The sequence below is a fragment of the Anopheles moucheti genome, chromosome 3 (assembly GCF_943734755.1).
Source record: "Anopheles moucheti chromosome 3, idAnoMoucSN_F20_07, whole genome shotgun sequence".
NCBI lineage: Eukaryota > Metazoa > Arthropoda > Insecta > Diptera > Culicidae > Anopheles > Anopheles moucheti.
In genome coordinates this window covers 82988198-83014371 of record NC_069141.1, presented here as the reverse complement: position 1 = coordinate 83014371, position 26174 = coordinate 82988198, and the positions used below count along the sequence as shown (strand labels likewise).

General features: G+C 45.5%; 1 protein-coding gene across 4 annotated transcripts in view; it reads left to right on the top strand.

Annotated features, from left to right (window-relative positions):
- Nucleotides 1-271: 271 nt before the first annotated feature.
- Nucleotides 272-26174, top strand: part of LOC128303444 (BMP-binding endothelial regulator protein) — a 70216-nt gene continuing 44313 nt past the window's right edge. For 2 of the 4 annotated variants that reach the window (XM_053040396.1, XM_053040393.1), the window contains exon 1: nt 272-712. In XM_053040396.1, coding sequence (XP_052896356.1) covers nt 658-712 — 55 coding nt within the window. In that variant the 5' untranslated portion in view covers nt 272-657. Of the gene's footprint in view, nt 713-8638; nt 8793-26174 lie in introns of those variants that run through there. The other 2 variants (XM_053040395.1, XM_053040394.1) reach the window with 1 other exon arrangement.

The following is a 26174-nucleotide window of genomic DNA, read 5'->3' as shown; positions in this document are numbered from 1 at the left end:
CCACAGCGAGTCTAGAACAGCTCCGGATATTTTCGAACTTTGGGGCACGTGCGGACAGTGCTAGTGAACTACAAAAAAAAAACGCATACTGGCCAGCACCAAGCACCACAAAAACTGCAACACACCGAACAAAACCGGAACATCTCGTACGGCAAGATGCTGTGCTGCTGCTGATATTGGTGTCCGTGGGGCACCAGCCCTCTCTTTCTCTTGGGATCCCGATCGGATGTCCAGAGATGGAGATGCGTGTATTAGTCCGCCACTCGTGCACCGGCTCGTCTGTCATTACATTCTGATCAAACTGTGTGTGCTGTGCGTTCCATCTGTTACCGGCAGACGAGTGGCAGGCACACCGGGATATCACTCCCTTTGCCCGCAGCAACGTCATCTTATCGGTTGACGCGTGCTCAGCTTGCTAATGTGACACCGATGAAGAGACCGAGCTACCGTGTTGAAGGTAGCTGAATTCCTTCGACTTTCCCCGCCACCAGATTGACCCTTTTCTCCAGAATGATGCGGGCTGGCGTGTGCGGATCAATACCGCAAGGTGGACATTACTAAGTGAGTTGGTGCAGGTTTTTTTTTGTGTGTTACGGTGGCTTTCGATCGAGAGATGTTGCGAACGTTTCGAGGAGAAGTGGATGGATCAAACGAAGGATGGTGAACGATAGACGTGCAGATCAATCGTCGAACATCACAGCTCGGTTTAGTGGTAAGTGTGTTTATGTTGTTTATTTCGCTTTTTTATTGTTATTATTGGAATGTGCCAAAGATAAGTTAGTTGCTATGAGATTGAATAATAAAAGTTTGTAACTGATATAATTTTATAACCATTTCATTTTTTATCAAACACCGTTTTTTAACGGTTAACAAAGTAAAAATACAAATTACCTGCTTGTACCTTATTACCTAATATTGGTTGTAAAATGGATGCTTTATTTTTATAATTCAGTAGTTAATTTTAAATTATTACAGTGTACTAGAATATTTGATTTAATGTGGAACTTTTTGAACTGTTCGCTCACAAGAAGTGTTCATCTACTGAGGTAACTTTTCAGGCCATTTCCCGCTGAAATGCATGGATGGAAAAATGGATCGTGCGAGCTTCAAGAAAGGACCCAACAAAAAAACTGAGGAAGGAAATTCTCCAGAATAAAAGAATTTAAGCTTACTTTGCAGGTTGTCAGATTGGTAACCGAATTGATCAATCATACAAATTGTGATTGATTGTATTAACGAAGGTTTAGAAGTAACATCATTTTGTGTAACTGACTTCGTTTAAATAAATAATAATTTTGTATAGACTTCCCTTAATTGAAGATTGTTTAGAATACAAATACATCTTGTAATAGTCTACATTTGCACATGTGATTGAACAGTATTTGGACAAATGAAACTGAGGTTAGGTTTTCCACAAATTGTTTAGTTAATTATTCGATTCCATCCACACAAAACTCAAATTCTAATTGAAAACTGGTGTAAGCATTAGGTTAAATTAGCCATTTACAAAAAGAATTAAACACTCAGCACGTGAACATCATGTTCGAGCATGGTGCACATGACACTCAACCGATGTTCGGGACTTAGTTTGATGGAAATGAGAGAAATTGAAGTACACACACACACGAGCGAGAGAAGCAAAAAAAAAAGCTCACACAAAATTACACCCGTCGCCATGTCTCGGTCTCTATACACCTCGGTACCATATTTGTAGCCGTGGCGCTTCACCACAAATGGGCAAATTGTTCCGTTGGGCCGAAGAAGAATCTCCCAGCGGTTGTGCGTTGTCCCTTCCCCGGGCTGGTGGTGTCTCATATTTTGCCCAATTCGGGAACAAGCAGACATACCGGCCCGTCGGACCGGCATGGCCACAGCTGCACCACCGGAAAGCGGTGATCCATGTTCTGTGCCGCATCTTCTTCTTCGCTTGTTCGTTTGCATCGTTCGGTCCAGCATGCCCCAAGACTCGACATGCTGGTCGCGTTACAATTTCGTAAGGATTCGTTCAAGTGTCGCGCGCGCACGGACGGGGGCTCTTGGTTGTAGGGAATCGAAACCCCCCACCCCGGCCAGGTGAGTTGTTGAATTTTAAAACAATTAGCCTTTTTCGGAGCAGTGTCTGCGAGGGGTTGTGCGTTTATACAGCCAGTATGGGTGGATCTTAGCACGCGCTCGCTCGCTCGCTCAGGAATTGTGGTGCGTGGTGCACGGAATGGGTGGTGGCACTGCACAATGCAATTGCAGGTTTGTGGCGCGAGCCATGATTCGCTTCCTTATAGAAAGAAGCGTACTGGCGCTTGGATGTACTTTTAAGGCAAATGGAATTGTGCTCGCATGCTTGCTCGTTTGTTACCGTTTGCTGCACAGGACAAAGACACAAACACCAGCTGTTAGATTGGAAAATAAATGTAATAATGATCCCAAATGGAAAGGATAAATAAAAGAAAATATATTAAATTTCTTTAAAAATATATCAATTAAGCGAAAACTCCACCGTTCCACCGCTAAACATTATTTGATTGATTTATTTATGCGCCCAGATAATAATAATTAATCGACATATTAGCAAAAGAAAACAAACCGTAATTGATGATTCGGCAATGTATAATAAATGCAGCCCGACCGTCTGACCGGTTAACCGTCAGCAGGGGATTGCAAATTAATGTATTACTACCCTGTTCACGAATCATCGTCATGTACCGAAAAATTGACAGTGAAATGCAACCTGCCAAACGATCACAATGGACATAATCAATCCACAACTCCGTCGCCCAGCGCAGACATTGTGACGTGATGTGAAATGATGATAAACTTTTGTGCCGAGTTTGTTTTTAAAATTTATTTATTTCGATTTCCCTCGCCAGATTCGCTAAACATTACGGATCATGTCATGTCTTTTTTTGCTCTCTAGGGAGTTTTTGATGTTACTCTAGGTTGCCGATTCGGACCTGGTGGAGCCGATTGTATCCTTTGCTGCTTAAACTGATGGCGCATAAATGCCGCGAGTGTGTAGGTACATGTGTACATTAAATTGTTAATTTGAAATTAGCGTGATTCAGTGTCATTACGAACCGTTAATAGACCTGCATAGAGATGGTCATTCCGTTTCGTTGCGTTTTCATTTCCGATTAGAAACCCACAATCTGTACCTTGGTGCCGAACGGGTGGTGGAAAAAAAATGCATGGCGAAGGTTTGCACCCCTGCGAGACGTGTTGCGGTTGGGCATTTGTGTGCCAGCACGCTGGCAAGGTGTTGTGGGCGTAGTGAAAGCCTTCTTTACTGACTTCCCTTTTGCGTTCGCTAGGGTCTGGCCGATTCGGATCCGATTGCGATCGGTTTGCAATTATGGGTTATTTGGATAGGAGCAAGATAAATAAATTAGCACCTCCTCAGATAGGTTTGCCCGTTGGCGAGCTATGGCTGGATAATAGTAACAACATCCAAAGGGAATCGAAACCGAGAGATACGATTGTAAAACAGTGCAAGACTCATGTTGCTCTAGGCTTCGGCAGAGACAGAGATCGCATGGCTAGAGATTGAATGTTGGTTTTGGCGTCTGATCAATTGTTGAAAAATAATATATATAAATTATTATAAATGAAATAATTTCCAATTATGGTCAATCTTAGAATAGAAAATAATTTAGAACTAAAATATTTGAGAATAATTTAAGAAAATTAACAACGATTTGTTTTTTTAAACTTTTTAGTATTACTACAAAACTTGTTGTTGTATTATTCATACAATATTTTCTCATTTTTTTAAATATTTCTATTTTTATGTCACTGAAATCATAGATGCACTGTAAAGTGAAATTTATTGTTCACTTGTCTAGCTAGCAACCCACGAAGGCAAATACACCGGTTCTCATGTTCAGACATAAAATGGGTAAAAGACGTATTTTGACTTGTTGTTCATATTTCTTACAGTAAATGAAATAGAGCAGCAAATAAAGAGGGACATGAGATTGTGTAATTGTTTTTTATCGGTTCATAGAAGCGAACATTACTTTCTTTGTGAGGAATGAGAAGAAAAAAATAGTTGTATTACATGTTTGGGGACTATTCAAACAATTTTAGGTACAGCGTGAAACGTTCTTCATTTTAACTGTTACACTTATTTTTTTCATATTTAATTTTGGGTTTAATATGACTTTTAGATATTTATTTTGTAGTACGAATTAACAAATATATTAAAACATAATCTTACTCTTCTACAAAATACACTTAAAACATTTGATAGTTATAGTGTTAAAGATTTGTTAGTAAAATATTTCATGTTACGCTCCCGATCTAACAGCTTACCACAGCCTTTTGATTGTTTACCGAGTAGGTGTAGAAAATATGTACTCGACATCAGGTGGAATATGTTTACTGGACAGGCGTCGTAGGACATGAAATGTCTACAGCACGAGGTATTATTTATCGTTACACCGCCTCGAAGACCTTCAGTAATATCAATCAAAATTTCCACACCGTCCACGGTACGGCAGCTTGTGGAGGCAAAGTTAAACAAATAATGCTTTTTTGGGGCGTGTGAAGAAATGTTACAATCCGGGATACATTGGTGCAATTGTTTGCTTGTATCCCAGCGCAGCACGTTTCTTTACGGTTGCACGTGAAATTATTTATCCGGTAAGGACTTCATAATAAAGCTCGCAACCAAAATAAAGCGTTTGCGCTGGTGATGGGGTGAACTGGGCCGAAGCGACCTAAATCTTTCGCGCGCCTTGCAGGACACACCTGGGACAACAAAACGGGATCTCGCGAACCGGAAAATTACACTACGGCCAAAGTCTTCCCACGGCGCAACCAGGCGCTAATGAGGGTACAATGATAGTTTACTATTTATTTGTTTTTGTCCGCGATCGGTCGGGCAGCTAGCTGTGGCTGATTGCCGGTACCGGTCCGGTAGTACGCATCTGTCTAGTATGTAGTAGTAGCATCAACCAATGGCAGCTGCATGCGGCGTGCATCGCGCTTCAATTATTGCCTGCACGCGTCTCGTTTCGCACAAGACAAACAGTCACCGGCGGGCACACATTATAGAACCTTTTTTGTTTTGTAATCAGCCATCGAACTCTGGCCACGGAGCGGGACTGCCTGGGCAGCATCCTTCTGGTTGTTTTTTTCTCCCCCCTAGCACCGCGAAGTATGGCAAAAGCAATCGATGTGCACTATCGAACCGGCCGGGAGCATATTGCGAGCGATAGGGTGCTCGCAGGGTCTCCACGGGTCACCATTATTGTTTGTGTCCCATCGAAGGGTGTTGTTGTCACCGTTACAAACATAACACACTGCACTGCAGTGGTTTGATAATCCGTGGCCAATCTATCCGCTCCGGCTGATACGATAGAGCCGAGTGTAAGGCGAAGAATGGGACGAATAATATTATTAGTGAACTTGGGATCTTTTGCCTTGCTGGGCCGACCGACTATTGTTTTGTTGCTGTTTGTGAGCTGTGTTGCGTTACGCGCGCAGTTCCCAGCGTCAACTAATTGGACAGTGTCCTTCACGGGGGCAAAACTATTAAATTGATACACGCCGGTACGGGGCACAGTAGCGTTCTGGTAAATATTTATTTAAAACAGCGTTTGAGTGAAATCCAATTTGTGCGATAAGAGCTGGCGGAAAGGACACTTTTGCTGATTGATCAGTGTACCTTAATTAATGACGTAGAAGAATGGAGTGATGGAAAAATAATTGTTGATCAAATTAAATATAATAAGTTTCCTTTGGTGAAGTGATGTGATATTATTAAAATCTTCGTTCTGTAAAATCACTTAGTCAGTACATACTTTAAACTAAATTTAGTATCTAACATAACAAACCAAACAAAAGCTCTTAAGCTATAACACTTATAAGGATGGGAGTAATTTCCTTCTATCATAGACATTTTGTTTACCATATTCCAGTGGGACTCAGCAGTAAACCATCCCCGCAGTAGAAGTTCCGATAAGTGAAGTAAATGTATATACTGGAAAAAATATTGCTGAGTAGCCAGTCCATAAAAAATTATTATCAAAAGTTGAAGCATGATAGAGTAACATTCCGATCAAATTAGATTAGAAGTAGATGATTCCATTGCCAAATCGCTATCTTTTATCTCCGTGCACTATGGCGTATTACTAAGTGATTGCGTGTGACTTTGCGAATAACAAGAGACTATTTCATCATCCAACATGACCTACGTCAATGAGTATTAATCATTTCTTGAGGACGAAAAATACAACGATCAAAAGGTTTGTAACGCCAACAATTCTGATCGTTCTCCTTCGGCATAAACGACCCAGCTTAGTTTTATTTCCTTTTCCATGTTGTCCAATTTTCCTGTTAACACAGGAAAACGGTGTGAATCATGCTATTTTGTATCATCCCCCAAGTTATTGTCGCCACGGGTTCCGCTCTACACGTGGAACTCCGTGCTTGGTGGAGATGATTCACCGATTAAACTGAGCAGCTCGACGCGACTCGACCGCAATGTGCCCCGCTCGGTTGGACAGTATTTCGTAGCGTTAGGCCTGTCGGTGGATGATGCCCGCCGTCATCATCCTCCTATCGGTGACTTCAGTTCGATCTCGCGCTGATGATGATGGTAAGGAGGTGCATATGTTTCCACGAATTCAGAGCATGTGTCATGTCGTGGGGTGGTGCCGGCGTTTTTTTTGTTGTGTTGTATTATTGCTATCCTACCCAGCGTGTAGTTCGTGCTGGATCGATCAAAAATGAAAAACAACGATGCTGATCTTGTTGCTCGCTTTGATGATCGTTTGAGCAGATGAGACGGTCCGGTCGGGAGTGACCATTCCATCATTACCAGATGCTAATTTTGTTCGACTGCTCTCATGCCCAGCGGTTTGGAATGTTGGCGCCAATCTTGTTAAGTTGAATGGTTTTGGAACCGCGAGACCGCTAGTTGTAACTTGTAATGGTTTGTACTTGAAATGTATTGCCGCTTGATAAATAGTTCGAAAGTTTTTAAATGAGTAAAAAAGGAGAATGAAACAAAAGCATATTTCGTCATTTATATTGAAAGTAATTGATGCTTTCTATTTTAAAGAAGACACTTTTTATTGAATATTGTTAAATTTTTATCATCACACTTAACCGCAATATGTACATTTCATAGTAAAAAGTGTGATGAAATTGAAATGACAACATTTTTCAAACACCCTACTTCGCGCCGAGAGTCAGCGGCAGACGAGAGAGATTACATTCGGTGAGCGTAACTGCTCGAACTCACCCCATACTCGCCGGAGAGCTGCCCGAATCGTCGTTCCCTTCGGAAACGGTTTCTTCGTTCGGTGCGGTGTGATTCTACCATTCATTTTGAATTTATCTCTTCATCACAGCGGACACGAACGCGCCCGTGCTTGTAAACGCTGATCTGTAACTATTTATTGTGTGTAAGCACGATACGTCGTGCCGCGATTAGTAAACGAACCAAGGCGCCTGTGTTGGTCTCATCGGCGTAAAGCTCGCACGGGGTTGAAACTTGGTGTTCGGAGTGGAAAACGAAACAAACCAGCAAAAGGAGTTATGGAAGAATAGTGAAATTGCACCCGGTATGCACTAAATATATTTAAGAATGCGAAAGTATGACAATTGGGTAACGAATTCCCAGTGCGAATAGTAGTCACGGTCAGCTGGACACTCTCATCTTCGACACTGTGGAGAGATGTGAATAGCACGGGACACTACTTGGTGTCTGTATCAACTGTAAATAAGGTGCACGCAATACGCACGGACCTGTTCCCGCCAATTCGCCCTGTAAGCCTTCCAGGGTTTTCACTTCCAACCTTCCTTCATCTATTCCACCTCATTTCTCACCCTTCCTCCTCCAGCCCTGCTCAGAGCGGGTGTTACTTTTTCCACCCTTTCACATTCACACACACGTGATCGCAGCGGGTTTGGAATTGGTGTGGCGCCCAAGTGTTGCGTGAGTTACATCTAGTGTTTTGTGTTTGGTGAGCGCGTTGTACGTGTGATTGTGATTGCCGTTAAGGTGATCACTCATCTCGGCATATGAATCATTTGCTATCGGCGGAACTTTACGGATTGTGCGAAAACCACGGATTGTGCAGACTCTTTGTTGCGGAAGAAGTTATGTTGGGCGAGAGCAACTTCACGCGATAGATCTCTAACCTGTCGCGTTAGGCCACGGATTCCTGCGGGGCACAGCAACTGATTGTACAGCAAACCAATCATCTTACCCAGAGCCAAGACGGAGCCAGTTAACCGGCCAATCTCGGTTGGGTCGCTTTAATGAAGAGTGACGTTTATTGACAGCCCGAATCCGTCCGGCTGCCGTAATTTTGATTGATTCTGCCCTGAATCTCGCTTCCTACTGTCCTCCTTTCCCAATTCCCATCCCCATTCCTTCCCATTAGGCCCGCACGATCGGGCAATTGGTTTGCGAGTTGCAATTTCATCAGAGTGGTAGGGAATCACATATTTAACGTATTCGTGCGTTTTTTTTTCAACGTTGTTGTAGTCGGTCGGTTCGATCGTGTGTTGTTTTTAGTGAAGTGCATTTGCTGTTGTTGCCTGTGCGAAGTGTATTAGTGTATGTGCGTTTTGTGATAGTGGGTGTGCGTGGTTGTAAGTGAGAGTTTATTGGGCACAGCAGTTGCAACCGGTGCAGTTGGTTCTGATCGTGTTCTCTATCAAGTAGCCGCCGGTTGACTGCAGGTGATCGGTTTTCCATCGGCCGAGAAGCATCTGTGGTCTACCGGAACGTTCCAAAGGCCTTTTGTGTACCCGGTTGATCTTTCTTCTCGTCAACAGTAAAGGTAAGTCCTCGAGGATGTTGCTTGTGAGGATGTGTGAGTAGTTTTACGCAGAACCGGTGGACAAACCATTAGCAAGGGATGAATATGTAAATGTATACCTCCGGGAGCTTCACGTCAGGTGGAATGTAGTTCGAGTGCTTGCTTGCTCTCTCTCTCATAAAACTGTTAGAATTCCCTAAGGATGAGCTTCATTGATTTAAAGGTGTCATACGCTAATTGGACATTGGACGAGGCAGACCAGGGGTACGGATGTACGTCTTGTGGCACAGGTACCACCGTGCTCAGAATTGCCTGTAAATTACAAACCGATGTATCTTGTCCCCTCTTACCTGTCCCATGATATTGAGGCTTCGCTTCTAAATCCTTTCGCCGGCGCAGGATTCTGCACACGGTGCTGTGCTCCACAGATGCACAGTGATGTTTGTTTTAAACCTAGCCGGAGGAGGCACATAACTCGATCTCCGGTCGATCTTCAATTGATCGCAGTTACCTATACGGAAGCACGGCAATGGATGGCAGTAAAATGGATGTACCGCAAGGCAGCCGATTGGCACAAGCAAGAGCCCTACTAAAGCCCTTACAAGGACTTATGGATCCCGCCCACCGTAGTTTGCCCAGTGCTCCACCCTCTTTCGATAAAACGTGCTTGCGCGGGCTCTGTGCGTCCAATGTCGATTGAGGCCCTATGCCTTTTTTTGTTGCCGGTTGTAATAGCCGGTTTCTAGCAGAAGAGGACTTAACGTAAATGAAAAGAGAACGTCAGCGGCACGTTAATCGTCACTCACCAGACTCATTGTCACTGGTTTGGTATTTGAATGTAACGATAACAATCGGTTTGGTACGCAGTCCACCATTTCCTTTCGATCGGTATCGCTCCCCACCCGTAAGGGGGCCGTCGGCATTTTTCTTGTGCAGAATTGATAACACCCTGCTCCGCTTATTGTTCCCCGTTTTCCCCCCCGGCCACCGCAAAGGGTCTCCGGTGTGATTTATGTCGGGCCGCTGTAATCAACGGTGCTTCGCGCAGTGTGCATGCCCTTACGCGGGATTTCACAATCCCCAAACCTTCCAATCAATGACCGGTTGAGCAGCGAATGTGAACCGACTGATCGCCACCCGAATGCGATACGAGTTTGATGAGTGCGCCGCCATTGTGAGCTGCTGTGCCCGAAAAGCAAGATGAGGCCCGAAAGTTCAAACTCCCCGTATCAGGTACGGTGCGGCCAACGGGAACCAACGGGTGCGGGAAGATGAAATATTGAAACAATCAATTTAGTCCATGTTGAACAAATTGTTTGTGCTTCTTGCGATTCACCGACCGTTGGTGGAATGATTTCCATGTCCGCAATCATGCGGTTTTTTTGGTGTGTAGTTTGTTGGTTGTGTTGTGAATAAGGTCATTTTTTTTCTTTAAAAATTTTCATGTGTCGTTTCGCACTATCAAACAGTGCACAGTGCGCAAAGCATTGCGGCCCGTCACCACCGGGACCGGGAGCCAACGTTATCGCAGATTTAATGCCATTTCGTATTGTTGTGAGGCGCACCACCAGCAAGAAGACAAGGCATTATTCGACGAAACTATGTTTGTGGTGTAGATTGTGCGTTGGCGAATCTTCGGCTCAAACAGCTGTTTGATGGCGTATGTGTCGCCATCGATGTAAGAGCAAGATGGTTGACTTTGCGATTGCTGTTGACCAACGGGTCCTTATCAAGCCGAAGAAATGGTCTGCCACGCATCAGGAGTTTCAATCTCTAAGCTTCCAGAACATACTGTTCAGCTGTTAATTTCAGCTGTTTTATGCTTTTGTACTGGCAACACAAAAAAGAGATTCACCCAATTAGTAATGTAATGTTTAAAATAGAAGCACAAATTATTAATCCCAATCACTTCATGTGTTAAGATGTGCTCCTTAGCACACAAAAAACGAAATGAAATCCCCGTCGTACTCTTGCCGGAGTAATTTGATCGTCCAAGAAGCGAACGGAATGGAACGGTTAAAATGTCCCAGCGAGATCTTATGTGTTATTCAACAAATAGAGCAAAGGATTAAATAGAAATGCCGACCAGGAATTCATGTGGGACCATGTGGCCATGGCAAACCCAAGTGCGCTGTCCGAAGGGATGGCCGAGGGAGGGATGGGGAAGAGTGTGGGGGCTTGTGGATGGGTTGTCAGCTTTGGTGGCGTGAACGTGAAAAACGTGCCACGAGTTGCTAAGTGGAGCCGGGACTCACTCTCACGCTTGCAAACCGGTCAATTTCGGCGATGAGCAGCGGCAGCAGCGGCAGCAGCTACGCCCTGTGCGTACAAAGACGTTCTAATCAAATTAGTAAAGTGACCAGCGTGATGGAGATTTCGTAAAACGGGTTAAAGGGTTGGATGCTGCGCGGGGCAGGGCGGGCGGGGATGCGAAGGAGGATTTCAGTTTTCGACAGGCTGTTTTTCTTGTTGTTGCTTTTACCATCTTAATTCCCCGTTCCCTGTACTGGATATAGCGGTCTTGAGGGAAACATGTTTATTCATGTTGGTTCGTTGTTTGTTACATGACGTTGTTGGGATTTGGTATCATATTTTTTGAGAAATAAAGAGATATTTCTTTTTTGTTTACTTGAAATAAATTTGTGAATAAGATTAAAATACATAAGTGGCAAATGTATCGCGGTCTAGCACAAATGTAGAGGATACATCCAAAAAAATATTTAATATTGGTAAGAATTATTATTTGGAATATAATGATTTATATGGTGGGACCCGTTTAAAGTTGGGTATTATGAGTTTTTCATGCTAAATTGAAGAAAACTTAGTACTACGATATTTCATAATAACTTTCCAATGATACTCAATATAAGCACGAAGGTAATTGTCCAAACTGCCCTATCTTCATTATATGCCGGTTGGAAAAGTTCTGTACAATGTATGAACTTTATACCTTCCCTCCAGAAACGCCACAAAAGAGTCCGTACCACTTTACGCAATCGGTCAGTTAATGATGATTTACCATATCACTAACCAAAACGGCAAGTATGAGGAACCACCACCGGAACGGTCGCTCGCACACATCGCGGTTGGTGGGGTTCGGTTCACGATCTGACCCAAGGACGGCCATCGTGATTCGTCGTGGCCCTGTTTCTCGCTGGTCCATTAATTGAAACTATTTCATTGTTAATTAGCGCCATCTCGATTCCGGAGTGAAATCAGTTCACGGCAGGTCCCTAGGATTTGGTCCGGCGGAGGCTGCACTGCGTAGTGGCCGTTATGTGCCCGGCTGGTTGACTGGCTTTCAATCGAATTGATTCACCATAACCATTAACGCCATTGGGGCAGGAGAATTACGCAGAGGACACACGGGGTTATGCTCCTGGTTTCTGTTAGCACCTCCTAATCGTATCCACATCATCCGCGCACCAACATTGCACTGCGTATGCTTCGGTCGCTCGCTCGCTCGCTCGTTTGTTTGTTTATTTACTCATGTGTCACCGTGCGTTTTGTGTGCTTTGATTTTCATCGCAGCTCGTATTGTAGAGGATGAGTGTTCCCCCTTCCGCCTGACCTGCAACGGCCTCGTACTGGACGGGCCGGCCTCATCTCATCATCTTGGATCTGGATCTTGTGCTTTGTGATTTGTTTGGCTTGTACGTGTTGTTTATTTAATCGAATTGATTCGATTGTCATTGCCGCTGATTCGACGAGGTACATCGATCAGCTGAGCTTGCATGCGTCTGTTCAAACTAATCTGTCGCTTTGCGCTGTGGATCTCCGCAAGATTGTAAACGGTTTGAGCGAAACCTATTTTTTTTTCGTTGTTTGTTCAATGTCTGAGAATTGGTAAAAATGTGTGCTGCTGTGGTGGTGGTGCTGTGAAAACCGTCCGATCGTGGTGTCGCTGGAAGCAAACAGTCATGAAAGAGGATATCCCCGTACGAACCGATAGCATTAGGGGCATTTATATAACCCCCTTATTAGCGCGCCGAGAGCAGTGGAACTGTCACCCAACTCCCGCAACACGGAGGACTGGAGCTCTTCCTTCCCACGGGGGCAGAATCGGCACTTAAAAGCTGTCACGCTAGTTGAGTTGGCGCCTGGCGCCAAACGTGAGTCCCGATGAATCCAGTTGGAGAACCTTCTACCACGGCTGGTGGTTTCATCTTCGCCGATTTTTAGTAGCGTCAAGCAAAGCAAAACAAGCAGGACAACAGCAAAAAAAAAAAACACACACACACACAGAAATGCGCGCGAGCGGCAGAATTGAGGTTGAAGCTTTGTTTTGACAGTCCGGACGGATCCGGATCTGGACGCTCCACCCTGTACGGTAGAGACAGGGTGTGAAGCCCGGGTGGATTAGGAAATCTAAACCGAAATCGTCTGCCGCCAGCGTTACGCGGTTAAGCACCCGCAACACGCCACAAATGATGTCACGTAAACGTACGAAGCTTAACCTCCGCCGGCCGGATAAAAATTGGAAAGGAATTTAAAGCCACGCTAAAGTTTAAACAACTGTCTGGACCATCGGCACCGTCTGTTCTGGCCGGATGGTACATCTGGAGATGAGGTTCGCGGGTTAAGGCGGGCTTTTTTCTCTTTTCGGTGTCGGCTCTTGTGTCGTGTTGGTTGGGGTGTTTGTTATTATTGTGTCTTGGTTTATTTATGTCCAGCTTTTTCTTTCATTCTTTTGAGCAAAGTTGCACATTTCTTACCACAATACAGACACCCGGGGCATTTGTTTATTGGGACGGATGGATTGAACGGTGCACAGCAAAGCGAAGAAATTGTTTCAAGAGATGTCTCCAGGTTGTCTAACTTCTAAAGATTTTAATGGTGCTACCACTATTGCCTTGTTATGACGTACGCTAGATTAAGGACGATGATATAGAATTGTACAAACGATGGATAGAAAAACATCTAACGACGAACATCGACGTACCAAATGATGATGCAGCAAGATTGGACCACCACAATTGATATCCCGCGAGGGCCTCTCCTTGGGAAGCTATTAGACAGCGGGCTCACGCTAGCTTTGGTGCTTATGTTTCTTTTCGGACGTTGCCGTAATGGGGGGGAGTTAAGCAAATTCCTTGGAAAAAAGTTCTATTTTTGGAGCAACTCACCAGGACAAGATTTGCCGAGATATTACCAATTTGAGAGCTATATATGAGAGCTCGTTTATCTCGGTTTGCCAGCAGTTGGGTGTATCCCTACATCTTGGGTTAATGATTGGTATCCTAACTGCTGGATGATGGTCCCTAAATCATGTTCACCCAGCATGCAACTGCTCGTCAGCAGAATTTTCTGCAGGATGTCTCTTTATACTTGAATTACCATTCCAACCAGTGAGCATAGACGGCTTGGACGTAAGCATTTTTTATTCACGCCAATTTTGTGACGTGGGTATAAGAAGCGTCCATCAGTTCCGGTTGTAAACACCGTAAGTCATCAATTTTCTTTTGCAACACGAGCCATTAATGCTGAGGTTGAAGGAATGACCTAGGTCCCAAAAATTGGTGGCGCTCAAGACCGATAACAACACGGAATCAAGAATTCAGCTCGCTACAGGAAACTCTATCCACCCGTTGGACTCAAATTACGGACCTCGCATCGGGTCGACCCTGGACGCGAGCCACGCACACCATCTGGGCCGGTTTTGCATGTGCGAATAATTATGCCAACTAAAGTTTTTTGTTAATGGGGTAGTAAGGTGACGTAAAAGCCTTTCCGTGGGTCAATAGCAGCTTTCAATTTGGGTCTTGTCCTATTGCGAGCCAATCTTCTGTTGGGAGTACTCTCACAAGTTCATTCTGCATCGAACAGTTGTACATCAGAAGAAATTTAAGAATCGATTTAAGATAATAGTTACCTGGTAATCTTACTACTAACCGGTACGAAGATTGTCAATGTTTGGTTGTCACCCCAGTTTGGGCGTCCTCGTGCGCTAGTTCCGATTTCTTTCCTCAACTTCAGCTGATCGGTGCACTTTTCAACTGCCCCTTTCGGATGTTCACATCCGTAAACTTGATCGGTCTGGCCGGTGACAAATTACACCACACCGCAGCAAATGCCACCGGATCGCGCACGCACTGCTGTTGGTGCTGGCTCAGTGTCTCCCATGTTCACCACACGTTACGCGACGGAAAACATAATTGCATCCATGCGCCCGTCACCGATTAGCACAGCTGATTGGACACCGGGTTCCGCATCGTTGTAGGTTGTATTGCTTGCCTGGCAACGGGTAGAGAATGCTCGAAAGTTGTAATTGGAACTCTGAGGGTGCCTCGTTTGTCGGTGGATTACCGGGTGAAAGGTTAATCACAGCAATGAGCGAAAAAAAAACGGATCGACATAACATCAATATTCTTGGCAAGCAAATTAAGAATGCAAAATACACCATCACATACAGCGTACTTGAAAGAATTCCCGCCCGGTAAAAGATGGTAGCAAGAAGGAAAGATTCTTCTCCGGAAATAATAATCTGGCCATGGCGAGTGAGAAATAAACTGTGGGAACGAATGAAGATAGTGTCAGGAGAACAGACTGTAAATAACATGCATTAATCAGGAACGCGGTCTGGGCCGCAAATTCCGTGGTTTAGCGCGATTACCACAAGTGAAATTGCGAACACATGAACGCCCAAATCGATGCGATGGTTAAGCTGGGTGTCCCACGGTGATCGATCGTCCGGTTACGTCACAACTGTCACTGCTGAAGGCGACGGTTTCGTGCGGCGGAGACCGTTTGAATTTTTATCGCTTCATTGTTACCCCGGGTGTGCTGGTTGCTATTTGTCACCTGACCACACAACGCCCAACGCTCATCGACGTGCCGAAAACGTGCCCAAAACCGATCGGTGCTAGATCCGTGCCTGTACGTGATCGGGTTGCTAATTGTTGCGGTACTTTACCGTCCGAAGATCTATTGTGTTTCAAGTTCTCATCAAGAAGCTTTCAACATTTCCATCAACGGGGGGAAAAATGCAAAGAACTCGATCACGATCAAATGTACAATCAATTAACGTTCGGTTGGACCTCATGTTGATTAAATTTATAAAATTGGTAACGCGTCGTCACGATATGAGAATATCGGTTTTGGTTTCTTGGTTGTATTGTCGATCGATTGATGGACAAATTTTTGTTCAAAACAGTCCTTGGGTCTTTTGAGGATTTTATCATCTGACATTGGAAATGTTAATTCTGGTCTATTGTAACAACTCTTTTGTAAGGTCTGACTAAAAATAAGGACTTGGGGACTTAATTTCGGGTTTATAAAATTTGTGGACGATTGCAAAAAATCCCCCACCTTCACTCCAATATTTGTAGAATTAAACCGTAAATTCCATAATTTGTATATTTTGATATTTCTTCGTATGATATGAAGAAACTTCCTGATTGGCATTATTAAATGTTCCCAGTGTAAATTAACGAATACAATCTACTTCCAAGCAGCAAGAGCAGCATGGAATGTATCGTTAATCGGTCAATAATGAAGACGGCGTTCTTCGATGGGTAATAAATTTTTCCACACTTAATGGCAATTATAGTTTTTATTTCAACCCATAACCCGCAAGCTGGAACCCGCTGTCGGATTCGGGGAGTCGAACAGAAATTTATGCACCCGCTCAATCTTCCGACAGTGGTGATGGGATACTAAATAAGCAGTAAATTTCCTTTGCGAGCACGCGAGTTTGAGAGGTGTGTTTGAGTTCATACGTCAAAATCTGGGCAGTAAGTAAGTGGTTCGTTTCTTTGTGGAGAGCATAAATTTGAGGTTAAGAAAAAAACAAACGTTTATACAAACATAAGCGCGGTGCCGCGGGCAGCGTAAAACGATAACGTAACCGAGTGCAGTACGATCTCGACTAACTTGTGTTCGATCTGATGACCTTGATCAGAGCATCGTCTTCGCTCGTGTACGTGCGGCAGTTAGCAAGCAAGAAATACATCAGATGGAATGGTTCAACGTGGCCACAGTTTAGACGTCGCTGCTCCAAAGAATCGTAAACAATCGTACCCCACAACACAGCGCCAATCGGTGCAACAACGGCTGGCGTCAACGATGACGATAGATGCGACGAACGATGCGCCGGTGTTACGGCACGGTCTGGTTTTTGGACACGGGATGCTCGGGAAGGATAAATTAGTAACTGATCTAGAGAAAATAAATAACACTAATTGCGTTTGAAGTGAGACGCCGATGCCGCCGTTTTGCGCCGAAGTGTAATCTCCCGTCCGGAGCAGATCTGCCCGATCTGTTCGTACGGCGAAAAAAAAAGAACCGGTAGGTTATATATCTCCAAATCATGGACGTTGGACCGTTTTGCGATTAGCGATTGAGTTGTTGAGTTCGCTGCAAGCGCTTCATGATGGCGGTCACCGTTTATGAGCTCATTTGATGAATAGACTTACTTTCGGTATGTATTTTGTTTTATGGTCCATTACTTAAGCTTATGTCACTTTACGACCGCTCGGACACACAGCAAAACTGACGACAAATAGTTTGGGGTATCATTAAAAAGCTGCAGTTAAAAATGCTCACACAAATGCAATGCATGTGCCTTTTACATAACGTTAACGCGTTAAATATTTTATCTACTTCACCATCCACTTGGGAATTCGCTTCATTTGAAGTGAACTTGCGGCGCACCGTGGATTGACTGTTCAAGGAGAGTTCGAGGCAAAGCTGATGTGTTTTGTTGTGAGCGCACGCGGCTGTGTGTGTGTGTCTGGTTGTAAGCGAGCGTCTGAAGTACGAAGCCTCAAGCGATCGAAATGGTAAATTGATACAACGATCGGGTCCCAGCCTCGACGATCACTTCCCAGTTGCAGTCGCGCTGCACGGGATGCCGGCAGAGCGGGTGTTGTGAGAAATTTGTTCGATCTCCTCTTGGCACCAGCGAATCCGGGACAGAGCGCATTTTTTGTTGTTGCTGTTGCTGTATCGCCCTTACGATCAACCACCCGTAAATCGTCGATTGATCAATTGCCATCCTGTAGGTTTTTTTCTCTCCTCTCTGTAGCTTGGTGTTGTGGCCCGACCAGCTGGATGTGATAAAAGTGAACGAGAGCAAACGATCAAAGTTGTGTGTGGAGATTGAAATCAACTGTGTAAACCCTTTCCTTGTGATAGGATGGAAAGGGTTGCATAGGGTGAGAGGGGGGGGGGGGGGGCGCAGACCATCGTTCAGGTGCACTTGCAACTCGACCGCCGGTACCGCAGCGCCAGCGTGGACAAGCAGCGAGTGGTCCACCGTACCGAAAGTAGTTGATCTCACTTTCGACTGTTACGAGTGCTGATGTGAAACACATCCCGTGGCATCGTATTTTGTGTGTGTTCGGTTTATTTACTCGATAAATTTCCCCCAACAACGGTGTTGGTGTAACGTATTTGGTCCATAATTTTTTTTTTTCCTTCATCTTTTCTCTCCCTATCTTTCTTCACCTGTTCAAACCCACCGAAGGGACGCACGGGGTGCACCACGTGCCCGTACTGCTATTGCGTTTTATCAAGCGTGATTATTTCACCGCACGAAAAAGTCATTGCGGTAAGGTACAAATTGCATTCGGTGCGATGGTGCGGGTAAGCAAACACCCAAGGCAACCTAGGGGGTTGAGAGAGAGAGAGAGACACTGCGAAGCATTTCGAATGCAACGCAGACCGCAGATTTTCCATGGTGTGAATAATCCATTCCCGGCACCGGTGGACTGCCCTAATGCACTACTAATTTAATGGTGTAAACAAGCAATTAGAAGTGATTTACAAAAGTTCCGCCCGGATACCCGTCCCCACTGGTAGTAGAGGTACAGGGCGTCTCCATATTGGGACACCCCGTGGTGCGTAGCAGTCATGGCGCGTAATGGGGGTACACCCGGTGATGCTGTTTACACGTGAGAAAGTTCCGCACTACGACGGTAACGCACCGGTTGCATGTTTCGTAAAAGGGCAGATTTTTTCTTTTTTCACGGAGCGTGCGGTGTTATTTTAACTCCATGTCGGATGAAACTAGCACTAGTTCCTGGTAGTGGGATAGTTTGGCACACAGCAACACAAAGATGCAATCAAAAAGAGGGTGTAATATATTCGCCACGAAACACAATTCGCGGAAAATCCTGAACGATTCTTTGGAGGTTGATGATCGTACAGCCAGCGTGTAGTAATGGGAAAAACGTTCCATTTGGTGTCTCACAATTTTGGGAAGCGAGTTTTCCTTTGTTTCGTCTAAGGGATATAGTTCAATTATATTGCAAATTAAACGTCACCAGCGTAATGAATTTTGCATATGTGCCCCGAGATAAGCCATCTTGTTGCAAACGCAATTGAACGGCACACACAAACCACTGCACCACTGTGTATCTTCATAAAAGATTACCGCAAATCGCGTAATATTTCATAGAAACTAGCATTCCAACAATGTGCTTATCTTTCAGCACGAAAGCACTAGCTCCATATGCTCCGCGGCCAGCTATCTGATGCGCTCGCAGAAAGAAAGCAAAAGTACAAACTCATCCCAAAAACCAACAAGCGGACCGTGTTACGGTATTGGCCGTACGGAAAAAACTCGCGAAATATACACACATTGATCCCCACACACGCGCGGGCCCCGTACGGGTTGTACAGCATTAGATAATTTCCATTTATCTAAACATTTACACTATGCAGATGGGCAAACGGGCAAAATTGAATTCGCGGCCTTCCTCCGTTTTGCCCCAAACTCCCATTCTACATCGACTTCTTCCAACTGTTGCAACACTGGCTCGTGCAGACCCAGACACGATAACCGCGTATTGGTAAGATCTAATGAGGTAGGTAGGTAAGGCAAGCGAAAAAAAAGACACACAATTACCTTGCGCGTTGGACAGCAACAAGAAAAACAAAATGGTGCGATGGAGCGAGAAAATGAGCGGTGCACGCTGCAAGACTTTGTTGCGGATACACAATGTGTTTTAAGGGGGGCGATTTTGTTGCCCTGAAGGTGTTAATCTGATACCATTAGGCAGGGCAACTAAAATAAACACGGCTTAGTTAAATAGATGGTGGTGGTGGTGGTTTCGGTTCCAACTGGTCCGCACAAAGGTCACTGCCGGTTTCGGTAACTACGCGGGCAAATGCTCAGTGTTTGACCTCCGGCAAACGGTTAATGGACCCTCCCTGGTTGCGGAAGATGAGTGGCTATTGTAATGATGCCGCATTATAGTCGCGATCCGGTCTGCTACTTTGTAATTAGTGGTCAGCCAGATGATACTGGATGGGTTCTTGAAAATCCCGCCAGAGGGCCCCCGGAATGCTGAGCAAAACTGATGGGTTTTCACCGGTTGATTGGTCATATTAACCGCATCAGGGTTTTGTGGTTTTGGTGGGTAACGTGCGAGACAACAGCGATTGGATATTGGCAACTTCGGTAGCAACACGGTTCCCCCGGATGATAAGGATATCTTAAACCACCGGTATCCGGTAGCAAGTCGCACGGCGGTGGTCTGTGGTGAACTCTATAAATTCACCGCGAGGAGATCAAATTTGATAGATGGTCTGAAGCTATGGTAACAGGACCGTATTGAATTCTACTTCCACCCCAAGTACTATGACCACCGGCGGTCACAGCTCCGATAGATGATCTATGTACACCTTGTTACACCGGTTCCACTTACAGCCCAACAAAGTATAGCATTGTTTCTAATGTACCCAAAAGACACCGTGGCTAACGATCGCACCGGCCAACAACAGGGAAAAAAAGTCAACCACAATGTGCAATACCTCCCCTTGTATTGGAGGTGGTCTCGAACAGCTTTTTTTTTTGTTTTACTATTGGTGCGCTATAAATAATGTAAAGATAGTGGTACAAAGCGTGTAAAAAAGCTCCCCCTCCCCCCATTTTCCACGGACGCTGGAGGGAGGTTCTTTTTTTAACGTTGCTACGTTTCAATTTACGAGCTTTGGGGTGGTGCTGCTGCTGGTTACTTTGTATTGGCGCGCTGGCCGGCAATGCTGTGGAATGTTTTACAGCCAGAACCGTAATTTATGGAACGGGCAAATGCATGCTGAAAGCAATTTATGAGCATTTTCTTTCGGTAGCAGTTAGTTTTCTCTCTTATTATTTTTTTTTGTTCGTTGTTTGTAGTTGCCGTTTTAGTCGACGTCGCAGTTGTTTAACTATCGTGCGCCATTAACGAACGGTGACACATATTGATAGGATTTTTTTAGGTTCGTCCCTACAGCTAGTGGCCATTGATGCACACGTTCATTGACCCCCTCTCCGTTCGTCTGGGCAGACTGGTCGTTTATCAGGGAGGCCACAGAAATGGGCGCAAAAGTTTCACCATTCATCTCGGTCGGTCGATTATGGTGGAAAGTTTTCAGTATCTTTGGGGGGTTTTGGGGATCCGGACAAGAATATATCAAGTACCGGCAGATACATTTCGGTGCTGTAGATAAAAAGTCAGAAATAGTGACCATCCGGTTGCAAGCAAAAAGTACAATTTTGCCAAATTTATAGCTACCAAGTCACCGTAATTTGGATTCACCAAATGCCATCCATTAAAGCATAGACTACAGCACAGTGCTTATGGTCGACAGAACCGCAAGAAAACCCGTCGCGACCGGAAGAGTGTAAGCGCGTGCATGTTTCGCTGACTTGTCGACTGACGAGTCACGTAGAAAGGTAGCTCCCCCAAAAAAAAGAAAGAAAAATCCCCAACTACGAAACAGAACATTCTCTTCAAACACGGATGTATCTCGTCTGCCGCCTGTGCAGAGTTCAACAGTATCCAAGACACCCTGGCAACTTGGATGGCAACTCTTTTTGGTACCTAATTAACCGCAAGCAAATTAGACAGGATGACTGGCTGGGTTGGAGAGCGCATCGCAGTCGAACTCCTGCCGAGGGAGATCCCTCGCAGTTGTTGCGAATTAGCAGCAGTGGCAACCGTTCGCCACTCTAAACACATGTACTACGCTATGCTATCGGCGGTCTAAGCCGGGTGCGCTTCTGCCAGAGCAACCCCTACGTTTCTAGGTTCTCCAAATAAACATTGACCTTCTGAGTTTGTGCCGACGGTACTCAGCGCAGTATCCGTCACATCCGCTCAGTTTTTTCTGTTGGAGGTCCGGGAGGTTTTGAAGAGTACCTTCCCTTACTCGTTCGGTGAGGTGTTTAGCTATTGGAAGCTGCATCAACAGAAACCCCCGTTGCTGAACGGTGTGACCCCGTTGCGACGGCCAAACGCACGGAACAGTCCGAACCCGCGTTCTGACCTCGAGAGGCTACGCAATGTCTACCGCTTCTGGCTTAGCGGCTGCCGGTTCCATCCAACGCCATTCCTATCGCTCGACGAAACGTGTTGCGAAGGACCGTAAACCGTTGGGGCACTTTGGTTGCGACGTGGAATAATTAACAGGTGTATAAATATTTACTTCCTCATAATTCCTGCAGCACATGCGCGCGCGGGTTTACGCCCGGGCCGGGTGGATAGGCGACGGTGTAGAACATGGTCTTCGCCAGCAGAGCCGCACGGCCAGCGATGATTCGCACGGTCAGGTGTTTCGTCGCGTTTTGCTTGCCGGGACCGGACCGAACCGAACGGACCGCTGTTCGCAACCGTGATGATGAATGATCCTTCTGCGTTGCGTCTTCAGCGGCCACGCTGACGTCGTGTCGTCTTGCATTGCGGGGCACGGATTTCGATGCCGCGACCCTTTTACGATCCGACCCGTCCGTGGTGGTGCGTACGGCAGTAGCGATGGCACAGATGGCACGCTAAATATCATCCGGCCGATTAACAAGGGCGAAGCGGAATCCCTTGGGGGGAAAAGGGTTCGGGTTCGTTAAATATCGCTTAGCGGAGAGGCGGCAACTAGCGGCATAGACTTGGGACGTGTGTCTAACGGGTCTGAGCGAGCACTGATTTACGGGGCAACACGACCATTTGTGTGACGGTCTTGCCTTTCTTGCGGGAGACGATGCGCGCGTATATTTATTTCACGCGCGCGCGAGCGCTATTCCCTCGGTGGTATCGTAAAAGTGAACCGGCATAAGTTATGATTCGATTTGATATTTCCTGATAGCCCAAGACCAAACCCGACGACAACGGAGGAAGGGAGGGTGTTTTGGGGAGCGTTTGGGTATCTTTTCATCTGCGATACAAGCCGACACGAGCATGATGTAAAACCGATGCGAAAACATGCGCTCAGCGAGAGGAAGTTTTGCACACCAAGTCACCAAATGGTCGTGTTTTATCTGAATTTTAATGTAAGCTGATCGGTCGCCGGAGGGGATGCTACTTAAAACGGTTTGCTAATCGGCAAGATACACCGCCAGACGGCTATGCTAAACAGAGATGACGTATAATCTATGTTAATGATTTAGTAGCATTAACGTCTATGCGACACACTTGCTTTATGCGGTTGATGGTTAGAGTACGCGAGAGTCTTGGAAAGAATTTTTCAAAAGGAATAATTGAAGTCAAAACACAACATTTTTGCTTGCAATTTCTTGTACCAATATTGTAACAACGATCAAGAAGCAGAATCGAATGAAGAAGCAATAAAAAGTAGGAAAACAAACTACTTACATTCCATCCGCTGACGCTTTACTGCAAGTCATGCGTTCTGATGATTGATCAGAAATTGTTCTAACAAGTGATGTCAAATTAAGTACGCCCTCGGGGAAGAATCTTAAAACAATCCTCTTGAGAAAAAGTACAGCAAAGAACAAGCCATTTGTACATGGCTAAAGAAATGAAGAGATTTTCTTCCATCCCCACGAAAAGTGTGTGAAAAATGAAACACACGCAGACAAATGTGCCGTTCGATGACTTCGTCAAAGCGGTCAAAGAAGGCTGTACGCCCTTTCGGCACAGAACAGATGGATGGATGGATGGTTGCCTGGGTACGATCAACAGTCATGGGAAAAAAGGGCAATGCCACCGCACGCTGCCACCAGGAAGCTTGTTGAAGCGAAAGGAGTGTCAGGCCTAGTAGCGGCGGTAGGAATTATGGCATACAAACTTATCAAAACGCTAATGCGTTGAGCACCGATGGGCGGTGTGTGGAGTCACGCTGCCCGCGAAACAAGACAGACTGCGAGACTCTCGAGCCGAGGGGAATGCCAAACAGCACAGGCCGTAATGCCTTCGGTATTGCGTGAAGGAAAAAGGCAACTCTCGCCGCACCGGAGTTCATCCCGGGAGGCACGAACTGTTTCGGGTGTTTGGACGGTGTGCGACCGGGCTACGAAACCAAAACGGCAATTAAGATGATGCTTCCGAGACGAGCTACATTTATGCATGCACACTCGTTCGCATTTAATGTCTTAATTAACGACCCCCTTCCACGGGCTCCGCGCACCCGTGTTCGAGTGCGCGGGCATGTACCAATGGTTCGGCACCGGCATCGGTTGAAGCTGAGATTTTAATGCTAATTGTTATTTTTATTGTTCCTACTGGCCACTATTGGTAATATGTTTTCCGCTCGTTGCACACGGCCGGTACCGGCAGCGGCATTCCATTTCGGTGGTAAGACATTCTTTTCCGGGGCAAAAAAGGCGAATGCTTTCTTCCAAGGCAGCTGCTGGTTTGGGGGGTATTTTTTTGGGGTGCTGTCAGGATCGATGGTATCGTTATTTGTTATTCGGAAGGATTAGGAAATCTAATCCAGTGGTGATTATGGTGGAAAACTGGAAGAATCGCATCACGATCCACAATAGTTTGGTGAGTTGTTGTGAGAATATGAGGAAAAACTATTTATCCACTTAATTACAGCTAAGATTAGCTAAAGTCGAATGGAAGAAATACATCAATTTAATTTAATCTCCACAGAACACAGATTTTCGACTGTTGAGTTCATGACATGTGCAAAATTCCTCAAGTCTCTTGTGAAGTGTGAATCTACGATTGTCACATACCCCAAAGAAGGTGTTAACAGAAGTCTAGTCTAAGTTAGGCGAGTGGAATTAATGAACCACAAGCTTGTTACTTAACGAACTTCCACAAAGTTTTCGTGTTTTATTTGACGTAGATAATAATTTTTGAGAAACTATTCATTTATATTCTACCAGAACAAGTTCAAGTCGCAACAAATCCTAATACCTTTCACAAAGGACATTAACCGATCTACAGAAACCAACGCCACGATCACGTCCCGTCACCTCACACAGCATATATCGTGCCTTCCCTGCAAAATAGTGCCTTAAATAGTGCAATGCACCGCTCCTCTCGTTCTCCAATATACGACACAATCCCCCTGGAGGAGATTGAGGAGACCCGCGTGCCGATATTTCGCTTGTAATTACCCGTTGGGGCCACTTATCTGAAATGGTGTTTAGTCTACCCGATGCGCTTTTACGACAAGCGAAGGGGTGTCTCTCTGCGGCAAGTCTTGCACAAATGCGCGAGCGAGCGCACTCTCCGTAATTCTTTGTGTGCGCCTCCCCTAATCGTTGGGGGGTGGGTTGAGAAGAAGGCGCACACAAGTTCGACTTAAAACGATCTAATATCTACACACACTCACTCTCTCTCTCTCTCGTCCGCGGGTTTGTGATGAGGTAGTTGTTGTTACTTTGGTTAAAATATTATACTTCACAGATATTCGCAGAGCGCGATGGAGAGAACCAGAAGAGCGATGGGTAAAGAAAACTCCGCTAACGTCCTCGCTCGAACCCGGAACATGGTTTCCTGTCCATGTGCTCTTGTGTAGGCTCCCACGCTTACCGTTTGTGCTACGAAGCGATGGATGGTAGTGCGTGCTTAGAGAAGCATTTAATAGAGCGCTGTTACCGGGATGCTTGGCCGATTCAGGAAAAAGGACAAGAAGCAGGAGCCGGTACCGGGCAATCAAGACTTAATTTGGCCATTGAGATCGTTGCTTTTGTTTCGATGAAATTGTTCGAACAACGCTTTCGGGTTTTACACACTTCCCATTCTGGTCGATCTTGCTACATTTTTCTGCCCGGGACTCACCTGTCCATGGTTATACACTCGGTGTCGGTGTCTCTAGGCAGCTTTCGCTCCCGGATCTTTGTAGTCTTTACTCCAGCAACCACGGTGATCACGTACGGTCGGCATGTTTTTAACCTGCGCGCTGGGTAATTGATTTGATTATTGGAACACCGCAAACGCCGAACGGTAGGGGAAGGTTAGACGCAAGGTCTTAGATTTTTCCAACCTGCCACGCACCTCCAGCTTCTAATCATCTACGATTTATTGGCCATCATTGGGGCAGCATTGGGAAGAATGTGTCGACAGAGGGAAACCAACACCGGTGCGGGCCTAGTTTGACCAGGGGGTCCGCAACCGCACCGTTGCGGATACGTGTGAACGTGGAATTGTTGGTTTGGCCGACTTGATTTGCCTGCAGATCGTCAGAACGCTAAGCGGCGAAGGGAGCACGGTGGGAGTTTCTTCATCA